This window comes from Nicotiana sylvestris, chromosome 3 (assembly GCF_000393655.2).
Source record: "Nicotiana sylvestris chromosome 3, ASM39365v2, whole genome shotgun sequence".
NCBI classification, from domain to species: Eukaryota; Viridiplantae; Streptophyta; class Magnoliopsida; order Solanales; family Solanaceae; genus Nicotiana; species Nicotiana sylvestris.
In genome coordinates this window covers 57254603-57278318 of record NC_091059.1, presented here as the reverse complement: position 1 = coordinate 57278318, position 23716 = coordinate 57254603, and the positions used below count along the sequence as shown (strand labels likewise).

The window sequence follows — 23716 nt, the reverse complement described above, 5'->3', positions numbered from 1 at the left end:
TATTATTATTATTTAATCTTCATGTTATAATCTTGATATTATAATTTCAGTATTACTTATTCACAAATGCAAATCAAGAAAGAATAAAAAATAATCCATTGACAAAAAGGTCAAAAATTAAAAGCAAGAAAACGCCGAGGAATTCCGTAAGGCTTGAGGAAGGGCTCAGCTGCTCTTCCAACCAAACTTGCTGGCAAAAGGACATATCTTTTAAATGAGAGAGACAGAGCCAAATCTAAAGTCTTTGGATGATTCAATGCCTATAAGCCCGTCATCAGTGGCTGCGCCTGCAAAATCAGACATGGCCAAAGCTTCAATTTCATCAGCATTAGCTCTTCAACCTTCTTGGTTCACTGCCAAAAGGTATCATTTCGCAATTTCTTGAATTTATGTAAGTAAAATGGAAGGAAATTTCAATCTTTACGTAAAGAGCAGGGTGTTTTGGGTTCTGTGGTATCATTGATTTGAAAACTCATGACAGGGGAAACCAAGGTTCCTGGGGTTTCTTCATCGTTTCGATAATTAAGAAGCAAGAGCCTTTTTTTTTTCCTTAAAATTTTTTTGAAGAAAGATTTGACTTTTAGAGGTCTTCTTGTCTTTTAGAACGTGGGAGTCAATGTAATGCTCATTGTCACTTTGGGTTGTAATTTTTTTTTAAAATTTTATCTTGGCTAGAGGATTGTAATTCTTAGAGGGTTTTTTGTTGTCATTATTAGATACTAGAAGTTCATGATCTATGTCTGCGGGTAATAGACAAATGACTGGATTAATTTTTTAAGGGTTTTTGTTTGGTTCACTAACTGTGAAAAACTTTTAGCTGGTAGGTTACTTAAAACTCAATTATAGGTATATGATCTTAGTAAGTAATATAAATTGGTGACCTGGGAAATATGGTAAGTCACTGCTAGTGTATATAACTTTATTCTAATGATATTGTTATCTAGTACCAAGTTATATTAGCTTATGACATATCTGCTGCCCATTGACAGGTTACTAGCCATATTCTGTGTGATCAACTTGTTAAATTATGTGGATCGTGGAGCTATTGCAAGCAATGGTGTTAATGGGAAACGTAGTGAGTGTACTAAGAGCGGTACATGCTCTTCTGGCAGTGGAATCCAGTAAGAATTTCTTTCTTTCTTTTTATTTGTTTATTTATTTTATGTTTGTGAGATTTCATTACAAGTTTGCTTGGTTCCCAAGTGATTGATCAAAAGTGGAAGATGTGTATTTGATGTTTCACTGTCTATTTCTTCCTGGAAAATATTTAGTGTTTTGCTTTCTAATGTTCTTTATATTCGTGATGATTGACTAGTTATTGTATCCAAGAGTCCAATGATGTACTTATTATACTTTCCCTTGGATGATCTGCTATTGGATAATAACTTTTCCTTGCTAAGTTTAATGATTGGAACAGCCACTAAGTTGCAAATCTCTATGCTGTTGCTCAGACTTAATGTTAGTCTTTTGTCTGTTTCTGCAGGGGTGATTTTAACTTGAACAATTTTCAGGATGGTGTTATATCATCTGCTTTCATGGTTGGGCTTCTCGTGGCATCTCCAATATTTGCCTCCTTAGCCAAGAGGTGATAAATATTAATGCATCACAGGTTTGGTGTTGAGATTTGATGTGTTGAGGTTGAGGCGTATTTCATATTTAAGTGCTCTTACTGTAAAAAAGCTAAGTTGCTCGGACTCGGGTGCAAATGTCGGATACGGTTGCAGATCCAGAGGCAGATCCTTCATGATCTAAATTTTATGATTCGGGGGTACGGATCCTGGTACAGATACAACTACAAGGATTCGGCTAAAAATAATTTAAATATCGAAAAATAGAGTTATAATAATATGTTTAACTTATGAGTTATGAGACATTTTGTAGAAAACTTACAAGGAGGAGAAAATATTGATCAACATAGAAATTTCTATATGCAAGATATTCCATTTTCTTTAATTTCACCCTAGTTTTTTTTTAATAAGTAGTTTCAGAATCGTTGCATCTGTCCCGAATTTTTTCGTTGATTTTGGTCAAAGTATCCAAAATTGGTTGACTAGATTCGGTGCGGATCCCACATCTACGCCCACACAACCCCACGTCGTGCCGACTATTGCACCGAAAGTGAAGAGTCCGAGCAACTTAGGTAAAAAGCATATTTGAAAGAACCCTACAGAAATAAGCATTGCATTTCACTATGGAGATAATTTTTATCTAGCCAGTGAATATAACGAACTACTTTATTCTCATTGTACTCATTCTTTTTACCCCATTATTTTTAGTTTGTCCCAATTTACTTGATACAATTTCTTGAAGTTTCAAACTAATATAAGATAATTACTTAAAGACTCTTTTGTTTAATGTCAAACATCGCACTTTCCTTTCTAGGCCATGCCAAATCATTGACCACTTTCTGAAACAATTAACTCGCCACTTATTCTCCCACTTATTCTCGGGTGGGGCAGAGTGTGGGACCGGGGTCAGGGGGAGGGACGGGAGGCAGGGGAGGTAGAGGGGGCAAGGGAGCCCATAGGTTGAGAATCGGGTCATGGAACATAGTTTCACTAACGAGTAAGTCTATAGAGTTGGCGAAGATCCTTCAGAAGAGAAAGATTAATATAGCATGTGTCCAAGAGACTAGGTGGGTTGGATCGAGGGCGAAAAACGCGGATGAGTATAAGTTGTGGTACTCTGGAGTCCGGAGGGGTAAGAATGGAGTGGGTATCCTGGTAGATAGCCATCTTAGAGAGTCGATCATAGAGGTCAGGCGGGTGAATGATAGACTAATGACTATTAAATTGGTGGTGGGTGAGTATACTTTAAATGTCGTTAGCGCGTACGCGCCGCAAACATGCTTGGATGAGGAGATTAAAAGGCGCTTTTGGGAGGGGTTGGATGACATCGTTCATAGTATTCCGCCTTCCGAGAGGTTATTCATAGGAGGAGATTTCAATGGTCATATTGGGTCATCTGCGGGTGGCTATTCTGAGGTGCATGGCGGCTTTGGTTTCGGGGAGCGGAACGGAGGGGGCATTTCGCTGTTGGACTTTGCCAAGGCATTCGATCTAGTGATTGCGAACTCATGTTTTCCGAAGCGGGAGGAGCATTTGGTTACTTACCAAAGTTCGATGACGAAAACTCAAATTGACTATCTCCTCTTCAGGAGAGGCGACATAAGGTTGTGCGAGGATTGCAAGGTTGTCCCAGGTGAGACCCTTGCAACGCAGCATAGGCTTTTGGTGATGGACATTAGTATTATGATAAGGAGGAAGAAGAGGTCAGTACGAGGCCGCCCGAGGATTAGGTGGGGCGCTTTGACTAAAGATAAAGCTGAGGAGTTGGAAGGAAGGTTATCGGCAATGGGAGCTTGGAGAAGTAGGGGGGACGCAAACACTATGTGGTCGACGACGACGGACTATATAAGGAAGGCGGCGAGAGAGGTGTTAGGGATATCTTCGGGCCGCACCGGTAGCCACAAAGGAGACTGGTGGTGGAATGCAGTGTCCAAGGTAAAGTGGAAGCAAAGAAGGCGGCTTACCTACGGTTAATAGGGAGCACCAGTGAGGAGGAGAAGAGAGCGAACAAGGAGAGGTATAAGGTAGCTAAGAAGGAGGCGAAGATGGCAGTAACGAAGGCTAAGACGACAGCTTTTGCTCGTCTGTATGAGGAACTGGGGAACAAAGGCGGGGAGAAGAAGTTATTCCGAATCGCTAAGGTGAGGGAGAGGACGGCTCGGGATCTGGACCAAGTGAGGTGCATAAAAGATGATGCTGACAGAGTGTTGATGGGGGATGACCAGATTAAGAGGAGATGACAGACCTACTTTCAAAAACTTCTAAATGAAGAAGGGGATCAGGATATTGTACTAGGTGATTTGAGGAAGGCCGATAGTCCCCGTGGTTATTGTAGGGACATTAAGGTCGATGAGGTCATGGAGACAATGCGTAAGATGCGAAGGGGCAGAACTACCGGGCCAGACGAAATTCCAGTTGAACTTTGGAGGTGTGTGGGTAGAGCAGGCTTGGAATGACTTACTGGGTTGTTTAATGTTATATTCAAGACTAATAGGATGCCTGAAGAGTGGAGGTGGAGTACAATGGTTCCGTTGTATAAGAACAAAAGTGATATCCAGAGCTGTAGCAACTATAGGGGTATCAAATTACTGAGTCATACCATGAAAGTCTGGGAGAGAGTGGTAGAAATGAGAGTGCGAAGGACAGTGTCTATTTCAGACAACCAGTTCGGGTTCATGCCGGGGCGATCTACCACAGAAGCTATCCACCTTATTAGGAGGATGGTGGAACAATATAGATATAAGAAGAAGGACCTCCACATGGTATTTATTGATCTAGAGAAAGCGTACGACAGGGTTCCTAGGGAGGTCTTATGGAGCTGCTTAGAAGTTAAAGGGGTCTCGGATGCCTACATTAGGGTGATTAAAGACATGTATGATGGAGCTAAGACACGGGTTAGGACAGTAGGAGGCGACTCCGAGCATTTTCCGGTTGTTACGGGGTTGCACCAAGGGTCTGCGTTAAGCCTTTTCCTATTTGCCCTGGTGTTGGATGCACTAACTCATCATATTCAAGGGGAGGTGCCATGGTGCATGCTATTTGCTAATGACATAGTTCTAATTGACGAGACACGAGGCGGCGTCAACGAGAGGCTAGAGGTTTGGAGACAGGCCCTTGAGTCTAAAGGATTCAGGTTGAGCAAGACGAAGACGGAATACCTCGAGTGCAAATTTGGGGCCGAGCCGACGGAAGCGGGAGTGGAAGTGAGGCTTGACTCTCAAGTCATTCCTACAATGAGCAGTTTCAAGTACCTTGGGTCTGTTATTCAGGGGATCGGGGAGATCGATGAGGATGTCACACACCGTATAGGGGTGGAGTGGATGAAGTGGAGGTTAGCATCGGGAGTCCTGTGTGACAAGAAAGTGCCACTGTTACTAAGAGGTAGGTTTTATAGAGCAGTGGTTAGGCCTGCCATGTTGTATGGGATCGAGTGTTGGCCGGTTAAGAACTCACACATCCAGAAGGTGAAATTAGCAGAGATGAGGATGTTGAGGTGGATGTGCGGGCATACAAGGATGGATAAGATTATGAATGAAGATATTTAAGAGAAGGTGGGCGTGACCCCCATAGAGGACAAGATGCGGGAAGCAAGACTCAGATGGTTCGGGCACATTCAAAGGAGGAGCACTGATGCACCGGTGAGGAGGTGTGAACGATTGGCTGTGGTGGGCACGAAGAGAGGTAGAGGGAGACCTAAGAAGTATTGGGGAGAGGTGATTAGGTAGGACATGACGCGACTTAGGATTACTGAGGACATGACCCTTGACAGGGAATTGTGGAGGTCGAGCATTAAGGTTGTAGGTTAGGGGAAGTTGTGAATATTTCTGCAGCGCACTAGAGTGAGACTAGCCAGTTAGGAGTTAGTCTTAGGATGCTACTGGTCAGCTACTGATGCAGGGTTCTATCGGCTGGATGTTATTATACCTTCCACCTTTCATCTTTTTAGCATTTCTATATTTCCTACATTTCTTATATTACTGTTATTTTGTAGTTTATGTTATTTTATGTTATTTTATTATGAGTCAATTGATCGTACTAATATATCGTCTCTTGTTACTTTCTTGAGCCGAGGGTCTCCTGGAAATAGCCTCTCTGCCCCTCGGGGTAGGGGTAAGGTCTGCGTACATATTGCCCTCCCCAGACCCCACTTGTGGGATTATACTGGGCCGTTGTTGTTGTTGTTGTTGTTATTCTCCCACTTTTACTCTTCCTAGCATTTGAAGAAATCAAAAAGTATCCTTCATCTTAGAGGGAGAGCCAGGTGAAAAGGACCTCTGCACCTCCAATCTTGAGCTTGAAGGTTCGTGTCACGAAGGGAGCAAAGTGGAGAATGGCCATTGTTAGGCAGGGCGGTTGGGGTGGTCAGTTTACCATATAAAAAAGTAAAGAGAAGAAAAGGATCCTTCATTTTAGTTTTACGCTTGGACCCACTTGAACGAAATAATCCATATTTCAAACTCCAACCTAATAATTTGTTGTAGGTTAACGGTCTTTCTTACAAATCATTCAAAGTCAAACAATGACAATCAAATTGAATGGGTACTAAGTGTTCATTTTTTACAGTTTTAACTATTATTTTAAGCATGTCTCTTCCTTCCTATGCACATGATATTAGTGATATAAGTTGTCAATGGGTGGATTTGAAAACTTACATAATATTTCTAACCAGTAACTAAACTTTGGGTTTAACTTACCACTTATATTAAGTGCGCTATAATCTAGATCAGTGCTTTCACCACAACAAACTTCATAATATGCTTGCCCTTCCTTCCATGGGGTTAGTATATTGTTAAAAATGTTCATAAAACATGCAGTGATAACCACCAATCTAATCTTGAGATGATCAACCTTACCTTCAGCACTTACCTTTACCTCGACAGTAAACACCCATCAACATCCTAAGTTGTGAGGACTCCTCATTTTTGATGCCGAACCCGTCTCGACACGACACTAAGATGGGTATGGGTGCGGGATACGTTTGGGATTCGGTCAACCAACTTCGGATACTTTGACTGGAGTCCATGGACAAATTTGGGAGGAAATTGAGATTTTGATTTCATAAAATAAAAGATAAAATAGATTTACGACATGAGAAATGGCATACGTTCAACATTATAGTCCTTTTGTCTCATATTCGCTGCTACAATATACATGTAAGTTTTTCATAGAATATCTCTCACAATTTAGAATATCTTTACAACTCTATTTTTATAATGTTGAATTTTCTTGGCCGAATCCCAACACTAGTATCCATACCTGATCTGCATCCCCGAATCTTAAAATTAAGATTTTGCCGAATCCGACTCTCGGATCCATACCTATATCAGATACCCGCACCCGAGTTCGAGCAACTTAGGCGACATCAAACTATTTTTTGCCTTGAGGTAAAGGAACTATCTACCAAGTATCATTATCATATAAAACAATCATTTTCTCAATATATCCTGATGCCAATCTGGATGATCCATTATCCCCGCCACAACGATAGCTATTTTGACAGTGGATAAGTTTGTAACAAAAGCATATTATGTAGGTGAGACATAGTGATAACTTAAGAAACTATAAGTGAGTAGTTTGATTACCTTTTCAAACAGCTTCATCCGATGATTGCTTGACCGAAGCAGAGAATGTCGTTAAAGCAGGCAATGAGTCACCATGTGGACTTTGTGTACTTAGCATGAACGAAAACTTCAACCAGAAATAACAAGCTTCAACAAAGTCCATCAAATGCATTTTCTTAGGGTACTCTCATCTAAGGGTTACAACTAACAAATGCTATGAACCTACTACACAAGTATTTTGTCTCAGCAAATGTAACATTCAAGACATCCACATACTTCTCATCCAATCCACTTAAGCCATCAAATGTTACATTCAAGCTATGTTGCGTGGACTCTCCAAAATGATGCCGCACCCGTGTCGGATCCTCCAAAAATACACTATTTTGGAGGATCCGACACACACCCGACAACATTTTCGGAGAGTCCGAGTAACATAGCATTCAAGACATCCACATGCTTCTCACCAAATCCACCAAATCAAAAGGCCGTATGTACAGTTGTTGTCATTCCAACTTTTCTGACTCCAGCTCTTTCATATATGACCCTAGTTGGAGCACACCTTTTTAATCATTCCAGATAGCCAGACCAAGTTTAATTAAAAGTATACAACACCCAATCCTTACCTACTTTAGAGTTGACATATCCAAATGTGTTGTTTAAGTTGTATGCCTATACCCTGTGGCATGTCTTTTATTTAAACAATTTCAAAAACTTCTTATTTTTTTTCTTGTGCAGTGTTAATCCATTTAGACTTATTGGAGTTGGACTGACAGTCTGGACCTTTGCTACTGCTGGTTGTGGCCTGTCAATTGATTTCTGGTCCATTACCATATGCAGAATGTGAGTAGATTATGCTGGTTCTTTCAATAGCTGTCTTCTATTACATGTTTTTTGCACTTCTTTTAGTTTTTTTCTTTTGGTGGGATGTTGATCCTATTTTTTTCTAAATTTATTTCCTCTACCAGGCTGGTCGGTGTTGGTGAGGCATCTTTCATAAGCCTTGCTGCTCCATTCATTGATGACAATGCCCCAGTTGATCAGGTTTGATTTGCAGCGTGATTCAGTTATGCAGCGGTGCTGACTCTGAGTACCTGATGCATGCTTGTACTGCTGTTCTTTTGTTTCTGTTTTGAGACTAAAAAAGATTTTGATTAGTTCTGCATGCTAATATCTGTTGCTAATGCGATGGGTTGTTCCTCTGCTTGTAGTTCTGGTTCATTAATGTGCAACATTCTTTATGCTTATGAGACAATGTGTAAGCTTTTGCATCCTTTTGTTTTAAAAAATGTTATGTCTATTTAACTTTGTGAGGTGTCCAATAAGGTTTAAGCGTATTAAATGGGGCAGTGATTACCTTTGCTGTACATTTGAAGGATTCTCTGCATTGACATGTTACCTAGTCCATGGATTACCATGTCTTTTGATAAAGAAGAGCAATCACAATTCCTATAGTCAAATATTTAAGATATTGTAGGTTAGGCTCGATTGAACTCTCTTGTTGGCGTGCTTAAAGCAAGTTGTGAGGCAGTTATTCCTTTTTAATTGGTGGATCTGTTGAACGTATCTAGATGTCATATTCAATTTTGTTCATGATGGTATCTGTCAGAAAATGAGCACAACCAGGCTTTATGCAAGTTGTTTCCTAGAATTATCGTTTTCCGCTTTTACTAAACTGTATGGTACCATGTTTTTATTGTTATTCCTTAAAAACATGGAGAAGATGCTTTGATATGGACAACAATATTTCATAATGGAAGTGAACACTCTTTCTAGTTAAACCTTCTTGTACATCCCTAGAATTATCGTTTTCCGCTTTTACTAAACTGTATGGTACCATGTTTTTATTGTTATTCCTTAAAAACATGGAGAAGATGCTTTGATATGGACAACAATATTTCATAATGGAAGTGAACACTCTTTCTAGTTAAACCTTCTTGTACATTCCTATTTTGTCTTGTCTACAAATACATCCAATTATATATAGTCTGATGTGATCACTAGTTTTAACATGGTTCTCTAACTTTATAGCTGCTCCATGTGTACCTGCTAAACGTATCTGCTTCTCATGTTTGTCTTTAATGTAATTTCTGCATGCTAATTGCTCTTCTTGTCAGAAAACAGCATGGCTGGGAATATTTTACATGTGCATCCCAACTGGGATTGCTGTTGGCTATGTATATGGCGGATTGGTGAGCTCGCTTTAGTTGCTATGACTTAATGTTTTCTTGTGTAATGTTTTTCTTGCGGAGCATGTCAAGTTTTACTAAAGCTCCACTCTATGGTAGGTTGGAAGCCATCTTGATTGGCGTTGGGCATTCTGGATAGAGGCATTGCTGATGCTTCCTTTTGCAATTTTAGGTTTTGTGATGAAACCGTTGCAATTGAAAGGTGACGTAATATTGATCTTTCAGTCCTATCCTATATGCACTTTGATTTCTGAAAATGTTTGTACAGGTTTCTCGCACACGGGATCACAAAAACCAGTGACTTCTGCGCAGACTTCTTGCCCAGAAGCAGGTATTTGCACTCAATCACTCATATGGTTTTCATTTCACTTCCTCTACCTAGTTCAACAGGGTTCATGATTCGTGGCCTAACTTTCAGCATTTCACTCACAAGGTTCCCATATCTGGATAATGTGCTTGTGAGGTGCATCCTCCGAAGGTGTTACTCTGTGAAGAGAAATGTTATATAAGCAAATGATTGCCAAAACTTGGAGGAGCACACATCTAGATAGCAAGTTGTGTTGGGAGAATTTCTTGTTTTGCACAGATGTGACACAGCTAGAACAATTGGAGGCATGAGCAATGACAATAACACCTGAACTGCTAAAATAATACCACACCCTCCGTCCCATCTTATATGATGCACTTTGATTGGGTCATTGGGCACAAAATTAAAAAAGAAAGACTCTTGTAACTGTGGTCTAAAACAAGCCAGAGATATTTGTGTGGCTATAAATCATCTCATTAAGGGTACACTTGGAAATTTAAAGTTAAATTCTTCTAAATTTAGAAAGGTATCATTCTTTTTGGGACAACCTAAAAAGGAGAGTGCATCACATAAATTAGGACAAAGGGAGTAGAAGTTAGGTGGACACTTTTGTTAATGTACAACTAAAATGAGAGAATGTCACTTGAAATATTTTGGCCTATCTTATGTAGATATGCACCGGTAAATAAGTTTTGATCTAATGGAATAATTTTGATTTTCACATGATGGTCGCCTTGTCGGAAATAGGTCTTCCTTTGACTGATTTCTTCTTCAAGACTTTATTGGTATGAATGCTGGGAGTTAATTTTGTGTGTGCTTTTTTGCTTCTATTGCTCAAATTGGAGGAACGATTCATATAAAATTTGGCTACTTTGACTTTGTCTAAAGGTTTTACTCACTTTCATACTGAAACTCGAGATTTATGATGAACCAAAATCATTGTGTGGTAGGTTGCAGCTCTTTCATTCATATCATGTTGATTTTATTGCCTTGTACAACTTAAGAATCAATTTACCAGTATAAAGTGACGAGTAATTCAAAGTGGTCAGGAAATAGATAGGTACTTCAGCTACAAACATTTAATACAAACATTAAATGAAGATAGCTTCAATACCAACGTTCTTTAATTAAAACTCTGGTTCAAATATATTTGAAACTATAGGCCACTAAGAGATAACTCGACTATGATGAATATGGTTAATGTTACGTCTTTTCCTTATTATTTGTTTTCTTTACTAGGTTCTTTCTTTGTGGTTATATCGATGTCACCATAATTTGATCTCAATTTCTTGTCATTAATGCAGTTGCTTCTACTAGTATAGATGGTTCATACCCAACAAGAAATGATTCCAAGGATGAGTAAGGAACTTTTATAAAACCATGGTCTATGACAGCCAAGATTTACAATCATTCTTGCAAACATGATTGTGATAGGAAGTCACCGATGACTGTTGACGACTTTACCATGTGTCTTATTTTTCTCTCTTCTTTTGCAGTTCAAAAAGTGCACCCAGAATTTTGAATCAGTTGACAAGATTTTGGAAGGATATGAAGGTGCTTTTGCTTGAAAAGGTCTACATTGTGAATGTCCTAGGTATTGTATTCACTTGTGCGACTATGTCGTTTTGATGCTTTTTATTTTTACTGGCATGTGGTGAACCTCTTTTATGCTTCCTACTACTTTTTACAAATTTGATGAGCTCGTCTAATGCACTAAACTAGCTAGCACTCAATTGCTATGTACTAGATTCTGATTTCTTCTACTTGCATGGTTCCTTGCAGGATACATAGCATATAATTTTGTAATAGGTGCTTATTCATACTGGGGACCAAAGGCTGGCTATTACATATACCATATGGTAAGCATTTAGAGCCATTACTTCACTTCATAACCATTCTCAAAAGAAAAGTGAATTTTTATGTAAATCTGTTGATAAACTCTTTCTTTGTCTCCAAGATCGACATTTCTTTACAAGTTTAATGAGCCCAGTTGGTAAATACTCCATCCTGTTACATTGTTTTTGTTGCATGAACTGGTTATGTTTTTCATCTTATTGTGGATCAGTCTCGCATTTAACCAAGTTAAACAAAAAGCACCAGTTCATGTTAGCTGATTTGCAATTGGCACCTTCTGCAGAACAATGCAGATCTGATGTTTGGAGGTATTACTATCGTATGTGGAATATTTGGAACCTTAGCAGGAGGCTTTGTTCTGGATCGAATGACTTCCACAATATCCAATGCCTTTAAGGTAGACATCTCGCATTCTGAAGGTTTTCTTTTTAATAGCTAAATCCTTATAAACAAATAACAATATCTAAATCTCTTCTTATTTAATCCTGTGTTTAATTCCAATATCATGTCCATTTAATCTGACATCAACTGGACTTTCTCAAACAAGGGTTGTGAACCTTCAGGAAAGTACCCCCCCCCCCTCCCCAAACAACAAAAACAACTATTGTGCCTCAATTCCAAGCAAGTTGGGGTCAGCAACATGAATCCTCGCTGGCCATGTGCTCATCTCATATTTATATTATACAGAAAATACAAATAAATAAATAGAAATAAAATCCTAAACTTAATTGTGTGTATTTTCTATATATATATATATATATATATATATATATATATATATATTAGTTTCTCGGGTCTGTTAATTGTTATCAAAAATTTCTGCATGTTAATAATAATGTATGATTCCTTCATTATTCGCCAGGTTTAGCAAAACTTAACATTTTCAGGCATCAGACACCAGCATGCAAATAGAAAGGGGTAGAGATATAGAAACAATTTTTTTCATTAATTTGATAAGACTGAAAAAACAAACAAGATGTAACAACTTCAACATTTTCCTCTGAAATATTCCTAAAAACAACGAACAGCTTCTAATAAGACTAGCACACTCCGGGAGTAAAAAGTTTGCAACCACACCTAACTACACCTATGGTCTTAAGCAGACAACAACATTATATATGTGATTCGTGGTCATGGCATTGACTAAGAGCTCGCAAGCTCTTTCTAATCCCTCACAAGTCACAACCAACTAAAAGTGCCTTGATATGATTCTTTTCTTGGTGTAACGAGTAGCATTTTCTGTTAACCTATAACAAACACAATGACATGTAAGTTTAATTAGCTGAGAAATTATGTATTGATTAAGATCCATTTGAGGTATGTGACAAATTTGAATGTTATCCTTGCCAATTCATCTCCAAGAATCAAAGCATCTCAACAGACTTTTATACGCATCTTTGCTATATATCTGGTGGAATAGACAAAATCAACTATGCATAATAAGACTGAATGTGAGAGGAAACAACAACAACATCATACCCAATATAATCTCACATGGTGGGGGTCTGGGAAGGCTAGTGTGTACGCAGACCTTACCCCTACATTGTGAAGATAGAGAAGCTGTTTCCAATAGACTCTTGACTCAGGAAAGCATAAGCACCACAGTAATGAAAAGACAGACAAGAAGGGACAACACTGAGAAGCCATGTAAAAGCAACATAAAAAACATCAAGATATTAAGATGACCAAAATAAAAGAAACGACAGGTAGTCATAGGAACCTAATAACAACAGAATACGAGAGTACATACTAATACTACCGGTATGAACAAGAATATGAGAGAAAAAAATAAATCAAATTTATGCAAACCTTCTTCTCCTTTAACAAAACTATAGCTCCTGAATCTAACTCCAATGATCTCGATTAGCATATAAGTGGCAAGAATGAAGAAATAAAGGGACATCAATTGTTCTTCAACGACCAAGAATTCAAGAACTACGTACAGCCATAAAAACTGGTCAAGTACAAGGTGAAACCAAATTTGTCGTAAATATTATAGACTTGTGGCTCTTCGCCTCCTGGTAACTGCTGCCCATTCAAAATAAATTATACATAGTGTAACATTAGTCTTTTCAGCTTTGGATTAGTTGAACTTGATTTTTGATTGTTCAATATATGAATTTCAAGAAGAATATAGTAATAGCAGTTAATTAATGAAAGAAACTCAATTATATTATTATGGAATGTAACTTCTCAAATTCTCTACCTTTTGAGAGAACGAAGAGGAGAGAGAATTGCTAGTTTGTAAATTAAGCAATAACATAGCTGTTAAAGGGCATAAATGTCTATTAATCTTACATGGGCTTTTTAGTCTTTCGATTCTATACTTGGTGCTTCACACTTGTACAAATACATTACCAACACATTATAAAATGTGTAGTTTTGTCTTTTCCCTTCAAGAACTAAACCCAACACTAATTCTCTCTCCGTCCGATCCCCTCCCCTTCTTTTCTGCACATACCCAGAACCATGGAGGCATAAGAAAGGAATGGAGTGAATGTCTTGTAGAGCAGAAAGATCTACTCTTATCCAAAAGCAGTGCTGAATATGCGTTTTTATATGCATCAGAGCATCTCCTTAGTCATCACATTATCACAAGTATTGTAACATTTGTTTTGAAGAATTCCCGAAACAATGCCGGAAAGCCAACAATTAGTGCAACCAAAACTATTCAAAAGCCAACCACCACTTTCCTTTTTTTTTTTTTTTGTTCTTTCTGAAATTCCCTGATTTCCCTCTCTCAATTTTACCTTTGATTAACAAACATGGAAGAAAAGGAGAAAACTGAAGGACTGACTTTGTTGGAGAAAGAATGGATAGGAGAAGTTCGCCAGAGGAATAAATAGACAGGAACATAGCCGTAGAAAAGAAAAGGGGAAACAGGATTTTCCAATGAAGAGGAAGAACGGGGTGGCGTGATTGGTTTTGAGGAAGAGGGAATATTGGTGTTTGGATTTTTTGCTGGAAAGACGAAAAAGCCCTCTTATTAGAAATTTTGTAATGCATTAGTAAGGGTACTTAAGAGAATTAGAAAATAGGTACAATGCTAACATGCTACCTTCATGAGTATGTTGTCAAGACTCATATATATATATAAATTCAGTAAAAGGCCCAAAAAGGAAAACTGGGTGGCACCAAAAGCCTTGACCTCTTCTCTCATTTTTTTGGAAAGGGGGAGCAAAGAACGACAAATTGTCTCCAGTTTTCGAAAATGTTTGGGAACTTGATCCCTCTTGTTATATTTGAAATTACTCAATCGATCAACCTTGTCTTGTATCGTGGTACTTATGGTATTCTTTGCATACAGTTACATTCTTCTTGTGTGTCCTGTCTTTCCTGAAAATGGTGTCTAAGGCATAGTAAAAGGTAATACATCATTTTGAAATAGGTTTTGAAATAGGACCTTAGCTCTCCCTGAAGTGTGTGTGGTCTATTACTCATCTTGTGGAAGAGAATGAAATGATGCAAAGGTTCCAATGCTGCACTCTTGTGTCCAGTCCTGCAAGTAATGTCAAGGCATCATGACATCAGAATTGCAACAAACACTCCTATAGTTCTCTCAGTTTCTTTTGTTTTACCCGTTAGATAGCTTTTTACTGAGATGTGGGCCTTATGGATGTCTATTTTTTACACTATAGTGCATCCTGTAGAATTTTTTCCCCCTTTTGAATATTCTGTTGCTTGATTTTGTTCCTTCTCGCTGTACCAGGTGTAACTTTTCTGACATGCTGATGGTGCTGATAACAGCAGTAGTGTAGGCCACAAATACCTTCTTAGACCGTTTATTCATTTGGCAATAATGTCGTCCAGGTTTAGAATTTTCTGCCAAGACAAGCATATGCTCAATCAAGAAAAAAGTAGCAATAAACCTTATTATCCAATGCTTGTTCAGGCATAAACCCCAAATTTATGGTGCTTGTACAAACCTTGTAATGAAAATTGGTGTACAGTTCTCACTAGGATGAAAAGTATCCAGGAAATGATTGATTCTTCTGGCTAATACAGCTCTTGTTTCAGTTTAGCACATTCTCTGATTGATAAAGTTCAGTTTTCATGTTAATCTCACCTATTTTCCTGTGGTGTATGTACTTGATATCCTTCCAATCCCAGCCACTGATGATGTTAGTGTACTACTGTATTGCAGCTTCTTTCAGTGGCAACATTTTTTGGAGCGATATTTTGCTTTGCTGCCTTTTGTTTTAAGAGCTTGTATGCCTTCATTGCTCTTTTTGCAATTGGAGAACTGCTTGTATTTGCGACGCAGGTAATTTTTTTTTCTTTATTTTATCATTTCGTATTGCCTACTTATATATCATAGCGCTTTTTTGATCATGTTATTTCTCAGTAGCATGCTTTATCTGAAGAAGATACCTTCCCCTTTTTCTTTGGTTCCTGTCTCGTGAGTCATGTCAGTAGATGTTGCATGTGAGACCAGAAGTCCAATTTTTTTAGGCAAAAATAATGATCCAGAACTATTAGAATTGGTTTCCAATAATTGGTGGTATCACTCAGGCTTTTTCCTTTCTCTTGGGTGTTTCCAAAATCAGTAACTGGCTTTCATATAGTTACTCCCATTCCCCAATTTAATTTAACATGCTTTTTAGTTGTATTTATCTCTCATTTGATGACTGTTGAGGGCAGCCCGGTGCACTAAGCTCCCGCTATGCGCGGGGTCCAGGGAGGGCCGGACCACAAGGGCCTATCTTACGCAGCCTTACCCTGCATTTTTGCAAGAGTCTGTTTCCACGGCTCGAACCCATGACCTCCTGGTCACATGGCAGCAACTTTACCAGTTACGCCAAGGCTCCCCTTCCCTTAACAATATACAAACGCCAAGTTTCTTTGATGACTGTATCAGCCAGTTTCTTTCTTCTGTAACAATATACACCACGAATGCAGGGCCCTGTAAATTATGTCTGTTTGCATTGCGTCAAACCAAGTTTGAGACCATTGTCTATGGCTATGTCCACTGTTTCGATTCACATATTTGGTGATGTGCCTTCCTCTCCTCTGGTGGGCGTTCTCCAGGTTTGTGTTATTTGTTTTGCAGTAAATATTTAAGGCCGTATGTTACTGATGCAATTCTTTTTTTCTCTAATTAAGTCTATGACAGTGGTCAATGGATGCTGTGACCTGATGTTGTTTTAAGCCGTACAGGACGTCCGTACTGATTTAGAGTTTTGTTATGCTACCAACAGATAAATGTGGCATGAGGCATCATCATTTACCAAATTATACATTTAAACCTCTTAGTCTATAAACAGGTTTATTCTTGAGGGGAATTTTGAAAAGTTTAGCTGTGGAAATCAAGGGACAATGATGAGAAATTCAAATATTTTCAGAAAAATAGAACTATTTCTAGTGCTTCTTTAGCAATGATAAGAATGTTCTTATGAATGTCTTTTTATTAGAAAAATGAGTTCTAAGACATGACAAGCCCTTGGATTTTGTATCCAATATCATCAAGTTGCTTTGTAATGGTGCAGTTGTGGTATGTAGTCTATCAAAGATGTCCATATGGCCAAATGAACCACTTGTCGAGGCATTAAATTATTGGATTTAATTTTTATGTACTAACAGTATTACTTGTTAAAAACCAACTGAACTGTACATATCAGTGTGGATTAGCAACCTGGAAAAGATGTCAGGTAATTTACTAATCTGTTAAACTTCACCATAATTTCTTGGATCTTTCAGTGTAAATTTGTATACTAAACTATTTTTTAGAATGACCTGTTATGGGTACGCAGTTCTTGCACTGCTAAATTGTGGCAATCATATAGTTGACTCTATGGTAGTGCCGAATATTTTACATATAAAACTGCTGATTAACATTATCTTTTTACAGGATCACATTAACAATTGGAGGGCTACTGCTCTAATCCTGACATCAGTACTGTTTCTAGCCTCTGGAATATGGTTTATAGGTAAAGATGCTGCGTTTTCTTATTATGATTTCAAAATTTTATCCTCCAGAATGCGTCCGTTTAATGCGGTTCAATAAAAGTTTTTGATTAAGCGGGGCGATTAAATATTGAATGTATCTTATGCAGGTATCTTTCTTCATAGTGTTGATAGATATAATGAAGAAAATGAGCATCAAGTTAGTATTGCTGATAGATCAAACACAATTCCACTTCTTGAGGAGAAATCTGCTGAAACAAGTCCAAGTCTCTGCTGATTCCCAGTTTACACTTAAAAATGTGAATTTCTTGTATGATTATCTTGTTTGTAAATTCTGGTCCACTTGCCAAAGGAAAAATACTTATATGTGTTGATGGGAATCATAGAAAGCTTCTTCATCTTCCAGGTGCGCTAAACTCACTAACAATTATTAGAGGTACAATTTCGAACTGTACAATATATTAGTAAAAATTGACTCCTGTCTTGTTGAGCCTTTTCTATTTCTGTTAATGTATGGAAATAATACTCAATAATAATTATATTAAATTTATTATTTCTGTAGTTAATTTTGTAATGAAATTTCGTCATATTATTGCATGTTTCATGTTTCTACTACTACTAGTGAGGGCGTGTCGGGGCATTGCCAATGCCATAGCAAAGATTGTAAAGTTTTCTTTTTTCCTCTAAATTTGCTTGGAATAATTTATTAAAAAAAAGTTGGTTGGAGCAGTTGGGGATTAAAGCATCTATAAAAGATCAGAGTGAACCGTGGGATAGTTGATCAAAGATAATCAAAGTTACTTGGTGATTTAGAGCGTTTGACTTTTGTAATTCGAATACAACTATTTGCATGATCAAAATAAATATACTCTCTCATCTTTTTCACAAAATAAAAAAATTATTATATTTTGCAATAATTCTCTTGAAGTGAAATTGAGTTATAACGTATTAGTGCTTAATATAACCTAGTTTTTTTAGAACTAGTTTAAACTTTGATTAATACATAGTATAATATTTCAATACCCAAAAAAAATAAAATGAAAAGATCTTAAGTTGCAATACTTCTAATATCCAATTCATTATTTAATAATACCTTACTGAAGAAACTTAAATCGTCCTCATAAAGCTGTGATAAAAAAATATCATAGATGGTGATAATTAAAAAAATTGATTAATTATTACTCCAGCTTAATAAAAATAAAATTACACTTAGAAAACTAAAACAAAAGAACATTAAGAAAATTACTCTATTATCTAAAATTAAAGCAACATCCCAAATATGTGTTTCAAAATCGAAGTTGTCAACTCAAGATTTTAGAAAACATTTTCTTTGGTAAATCGAAAATGATCTTTCTTTATTCAGGTTAAACAAATTTTCCAAAAAAATCTCAATTTTTATAGAATACAATCCAACACAAAGGCATAGAATTTTTCTCCAAAAATTTCTCAACGATGCATATAACAGTAAAATGTGAATCTTTGCCTTTTTAGAAGGAGCGAGAAAATTTCAATTTACAACCAACTAGCCCAAAAATAATAGACTAAGATTCAATATTCATTTCTAATAGGTTCTCAAAATTACTATTTAATTTAAAAAAAAATTCCTCAAACTTTTAAGTTAATTTTTGAATCAGTAACTGTGACTCAAATATTAGTTCAACAAATCAAATGCATTTGGGTAGTGAAAATTAGATTTTTAACAAGCTTAAATATGTGGGTTTAAATTCCAAATTTGTTTTTTTGAGAAATTTGGAGTGGTTGTTATTTAGTCTTGTTAGAAATAGTATAAGGAGGTTGTGTATAAAATTTGAAGTCATTTAATGGAGATTTGGACTCGTTTTGAACAAGAATTGCAACTGAAAATCGTGAAAGAAGTTCGTTTACAGACGTTTGTATAAAGGTGTATAAAAGTATATAATAGTGTATAAGATGTGTTTATACACTCATATACACTATTATACAAGATTATACATAATTATACAAAAAACTGACTCCGTTTTCTTCCTTGCGTCTTTTCTGAAATTTAACTCAAATCTTGCCCAAATCTACTCCAAATTACTTCAAATTTAAATTTTGAACTCCTTTTGATATTTTCAATCAATTGGAATAACACCCAATCCAAACAACTAACAAACTCAAAATACTCATTTTCAAAAGCAAAGCTTTGAATGGTCTTCAATGGTGGACTTCTACTCTTTAATTTTCTTACATTGCAACCAGGTGACACAAGAGGAGAAGCAGAAAATACGGCCCCTTGAAACATATGTAGAAGATGTGAGAAGAAGAGAGAATGAAAGTAATGGTTGTGAGAACACAAATTTAACTCCATAGCTTTTAGAAGCAATGGTTGTAAGAACATAGATTTTGAATTTGCCAGTGCTTTCAAAATAAGTACAATATGGGTCAGGTTGGGTAAAACTTAAAAATATGAACCATTTCTTGTTATGGGGTGAAGTCATGCGTATTTTCTTGTAATTCATCTTCCAGCGTGTCACCTTGAATCGATGATGACTAATTTTTTTTATTGCCTTCTTTATATGCTTATCGGTATCTTATAGGATGGCTGGTGGGAACTATTCAACTTTTTTTAACATATCATTTCATATTGAAAAATTAATCAAGTATTGGTTGATGTTTGCAAGTATGAAGGGCTTGAGTTTATGCATATATTTGCAACTCTGGTTCTATGCGTTTGGCACTTTCAACTATCACCATGTGAAATTTTTTATGTACTTTATAGCCGATTAAATCTTTCTCATTTGAAATCCAGCTTAAATCAATTTGATTAGACTTTTATTTTTCATGAACACTCTTAGTCAGAAGATGCTTCTCAACTCGTCACATTACATTTTGAAAGAGTTGTCTATTCAAGTAGAGATTAAAACGATGTCTTTTATTATTATTTTGCACGAAGATATAATTTCTTAAAATTTTCTCTAACATCAACTTAACAACAACATACCTAGTATAGTCCCACAAATATTATTTGAGTTATCTTCAATGTCACGACCCAAACCGATGGGCTGCGACGGGTGCCTGAGTCCTACCTGTCAAACATACTTAAGCATGCGTCTAAGATATGAACCTGAATAACATCTGCTGAATTACGAAAATAACATACAAAAAGGAAACCTGCCTTCAAGGCATATGTACGTATATATGCAGAATACAGTGGGCGAGCTGGCAAGGCTGCTACAGACAACTATACATCCAAAACTGAAAGCCGTCAAGGCCACATACATCCCAACTAGACACAACTAGACATACTGTCGACAGACCTCTAATAGAAACATAGCTGTACAAAGACGGGACTGAGCCACGTCATACCCATATACATATATATATACATATACATACATATATATATATATATATATATATATACATACATACATACATATACATACACATATACACACACACACACACACACAAACGTATCATACCCAAATCAAAGCAGCTCCGGATCAAGTGGAGCACGCCAACTCTCGCTGGATCCTAAGGAGGGGGACCGTCAGCTTTCCTACTTGCACGTACGGGCATGAAACATATGCCCCGTGAAATAGGGCGTCAATACGAAAAATGCACTGAGTATGTAAGGCATGAAAATTAGTACGTAATAGACATAAATGAAACATGATATATAGAAACACGTTTTTGAATCTGAATAACCTTGTAAATTTTAAAACGTTTATAACATCATGCACATGTGTATAAATATCGTTTCATGCATAGGTATGGGTGTACATAATATCATCAAGCCACTGAGGGCATCCCATCATATCGTCTCGGCCACTATGGGCAACATCATCAACATATACCAGCTGATCAGGTGGTGGTGTGTATATAACGCCGCAACCTTTTCCCATATCCCATATATATATATATATATATACACACACACACACACATACACACACACACATATAAACGTGTATATAATGCCGTCTGAGTCATATGTCAGCCACTATGGGCAACATCATCATCATATATCAGTTGATCAGGTGGTGGTGCATATATAACGTCGTAACCTTTTTCCATATCCCATATACATATATTTACATATATACGCGTATATAATTCCATATGGTCATGGGTCAATGCATATGTATAAATGGGTGAAATGCATGAAAAATACGTAATAATCCCAATATTCCTTTCGGATAAACTTTTTAAATTACGTATTATTCTGAGACCCATGAATAGAAGATAATAAAAATTTTCATGGGGAATCAAGAATATAGACAACCCTAATATATTTACGAATATAGTGATTTATGGAAACTATGCATTTGCTCGTTTCTTCTGTATAATTCAGACCATGCCAAAAGAAAGAAGAGATGACCTTAACATACATGTTCCTTGAATTATTTGTACGAAATGAAGCTTCTGCTTCTTTAAATCTTATGAACGAAATTTTGTTGCCTTGGATTCTTTGACACTTGAACGAAATTACTTGTTTGAAATTCAGAAGGCAAAGTTCTGTTTCAAGCCTTTAAAATGAAAATGATTTGGAGTTTGAATTTCAGAAAACAAAGTTTTGTTGCAAAGCCTTTAAAATGAAAATGATTTGGAGTATGAAATTCAGAAATCAAAGTTATGTTCCTAAGACTTTAAATGCAAAGTCTTCAAAATGGAATGAATTGGAAAGACTTGGATAAAATCTTGAAAAGAATGGAAGGAATTTGTATCCATTTGATACCTAATCAAGGAATGACTCTTAGTCATTTCTTGATAATGTGGCTAGTTGCCACGTGGGGTGGGGATGGGATATTTAATCTTTACCACGAGATCTATATAACTTTGGCAGGGTCGTCTTTGCAACAACGCTACTACCCACTCTTTCTGTAGAAACTCAATAATTTAACGCCACATAGGACCATAACCATCAATAACGACAATGGCCTCACACGACCAACGACAATAACCAACACAAGAATTTATACATGTACCTTATTGTTGTGATGTCCCAGTCGGACCCTTCTCCGAAGGAGGAACGACTTCATGTCTTCCTCGGCCTCCCAAGTCATTCCTTCCACATTGTTGTTTCTCCAAAGTATTTTCACGGAGGCTACCTCCTTATTCCGTAGCTTACGGATTTGTCGGTCTAGAAAGACAACCAGAATTTCCTCGTATGATAAGTCCTTTGTAATCTGTACATCACTTGTGGGCATGAAATGCCAATGCATTTTCGTAACATAGATACGTGAAAAATCGGATGGACGGACTCCAATTCCGAGGGAAATTCTAACTCATAAGCTACTTGGCCCACTTTTTGAATGGTCCTATAAGGCCCAATATACCGTGGAATAAGTTTGCCTTTCATGCCAAACCTCATCACACGAATGCCCAGTCATTAACCCCGAACACTAAATCTCGTCGCCGCACATCAAAATATAATTTTTGATGACTCTGAGATGTCAATAGTCACTCCCGGATAAGTGATGATATGCTATAATTATGTATTTTAGTCTCTTATTACACTCGAATTTACTGAACTTTAATTGAGTTTGAGCTTTAATCGCTAGTGTCTTGCACTAATTGTGTGTTTTATGCCTTGTAGGAGTGATTCCGAGCTATGTAGATGTTATGGAATGAATTCAAGTGATTTGGAGATTTGAAGTTTGAATAAAAGTTCAAGTAATTAAGCTGGGATCATGTTTGTGGGTCAACGGATGATAGTTAGAACAAACGAAGAATCGAGTAGATATATTGCGTACTGTCTAGTAAAATGAACATAACCTTTTTCTTAAAACTCCATTTGGGCTCCACAATATATGGTTGGAAAGATAACATAAAGGTCTAAAACTTTAATGTTTTACGTTTTCCCAAATTTCAAACGGAATAGGGTTAAAAGTGCACGTCAAGAGAGCAGTTGTGCTCGTCAGGCAGAATCAAAATGGATATGTGTGGTCTGAGCGCGGTCCAAGCGCGGCCGTACACGTCCTGTCGGGAAAATGTGTCATTTTTTGCGTAGGAGAAGGTGTAATTGTTTGGCCCCAACCCTACTTGGTATATATACATGGATAAAACGGTATTTTGAAGACCTTTAACATACTTTTGACATAATTTAGACCTAAGGAGGCTAAGGAGATCGGAGATTCGACCTAAGAAGGCAGAGACACAATAGGAGCAAAGCGGAAAATTTTCTACGAGTTTTTGCCTCCTCTTCCTATTTTTCATTGTTGGTTATGACTTTTAGTATTGTAGTTTTACATACTATTATGAATAGCTAATTTGTCATCCAGGGTTTTGATGGAACCTTTTGTAGGATAAATTTTTATTATGTTTTTATATAATTGAGCTGTAGTATTTTCCCTATTTGTTCAACTATAT

At 37.1% G+C, this 23716-nt stretch overlaps 1 protein-coding gene across 1 annotated transcript; it reads left to right on the top strand.

Moving 5' to 3' along the window:
- Positions 1 to 139: 139 nt before the first annotated feature.
- LOC104243754 (probable sphingolipid transporter spinster homolog 2) lies at positions 140 to 17859 on the top strand. The gene is made up of 16 exons (XM_009799004.2): positions 140 to 363; positions 990 to 1121; positions 1484 to 1585; positions 7865 to 7969; positions 8095 to 8170; positions 9244 to 9318; positions 9415 to 9517; positions 9584 to 9646; positions 10927 to 10981; positions 11119 to 11216; positions 11405 to 11481; positions 11760 to 11873; positions 15621 to 15740; positions 16376 to 16504; positions 17325 to 17403; positions 17530 to 17859. The coding sequence occupies exons 1-16, from the start codon at positions 215 to 217 to the stop codon at positions 17655 to 17657; spliced, it is 1605 nt and encodes a 534-aa protein (XP_009797306.1). The 5' UTR covers positions 140 to 214; the 3' UTR covers positions 17658 to 17859.
- Positions 17860 to 23716: the final 5857 nt, after the last annotated feature.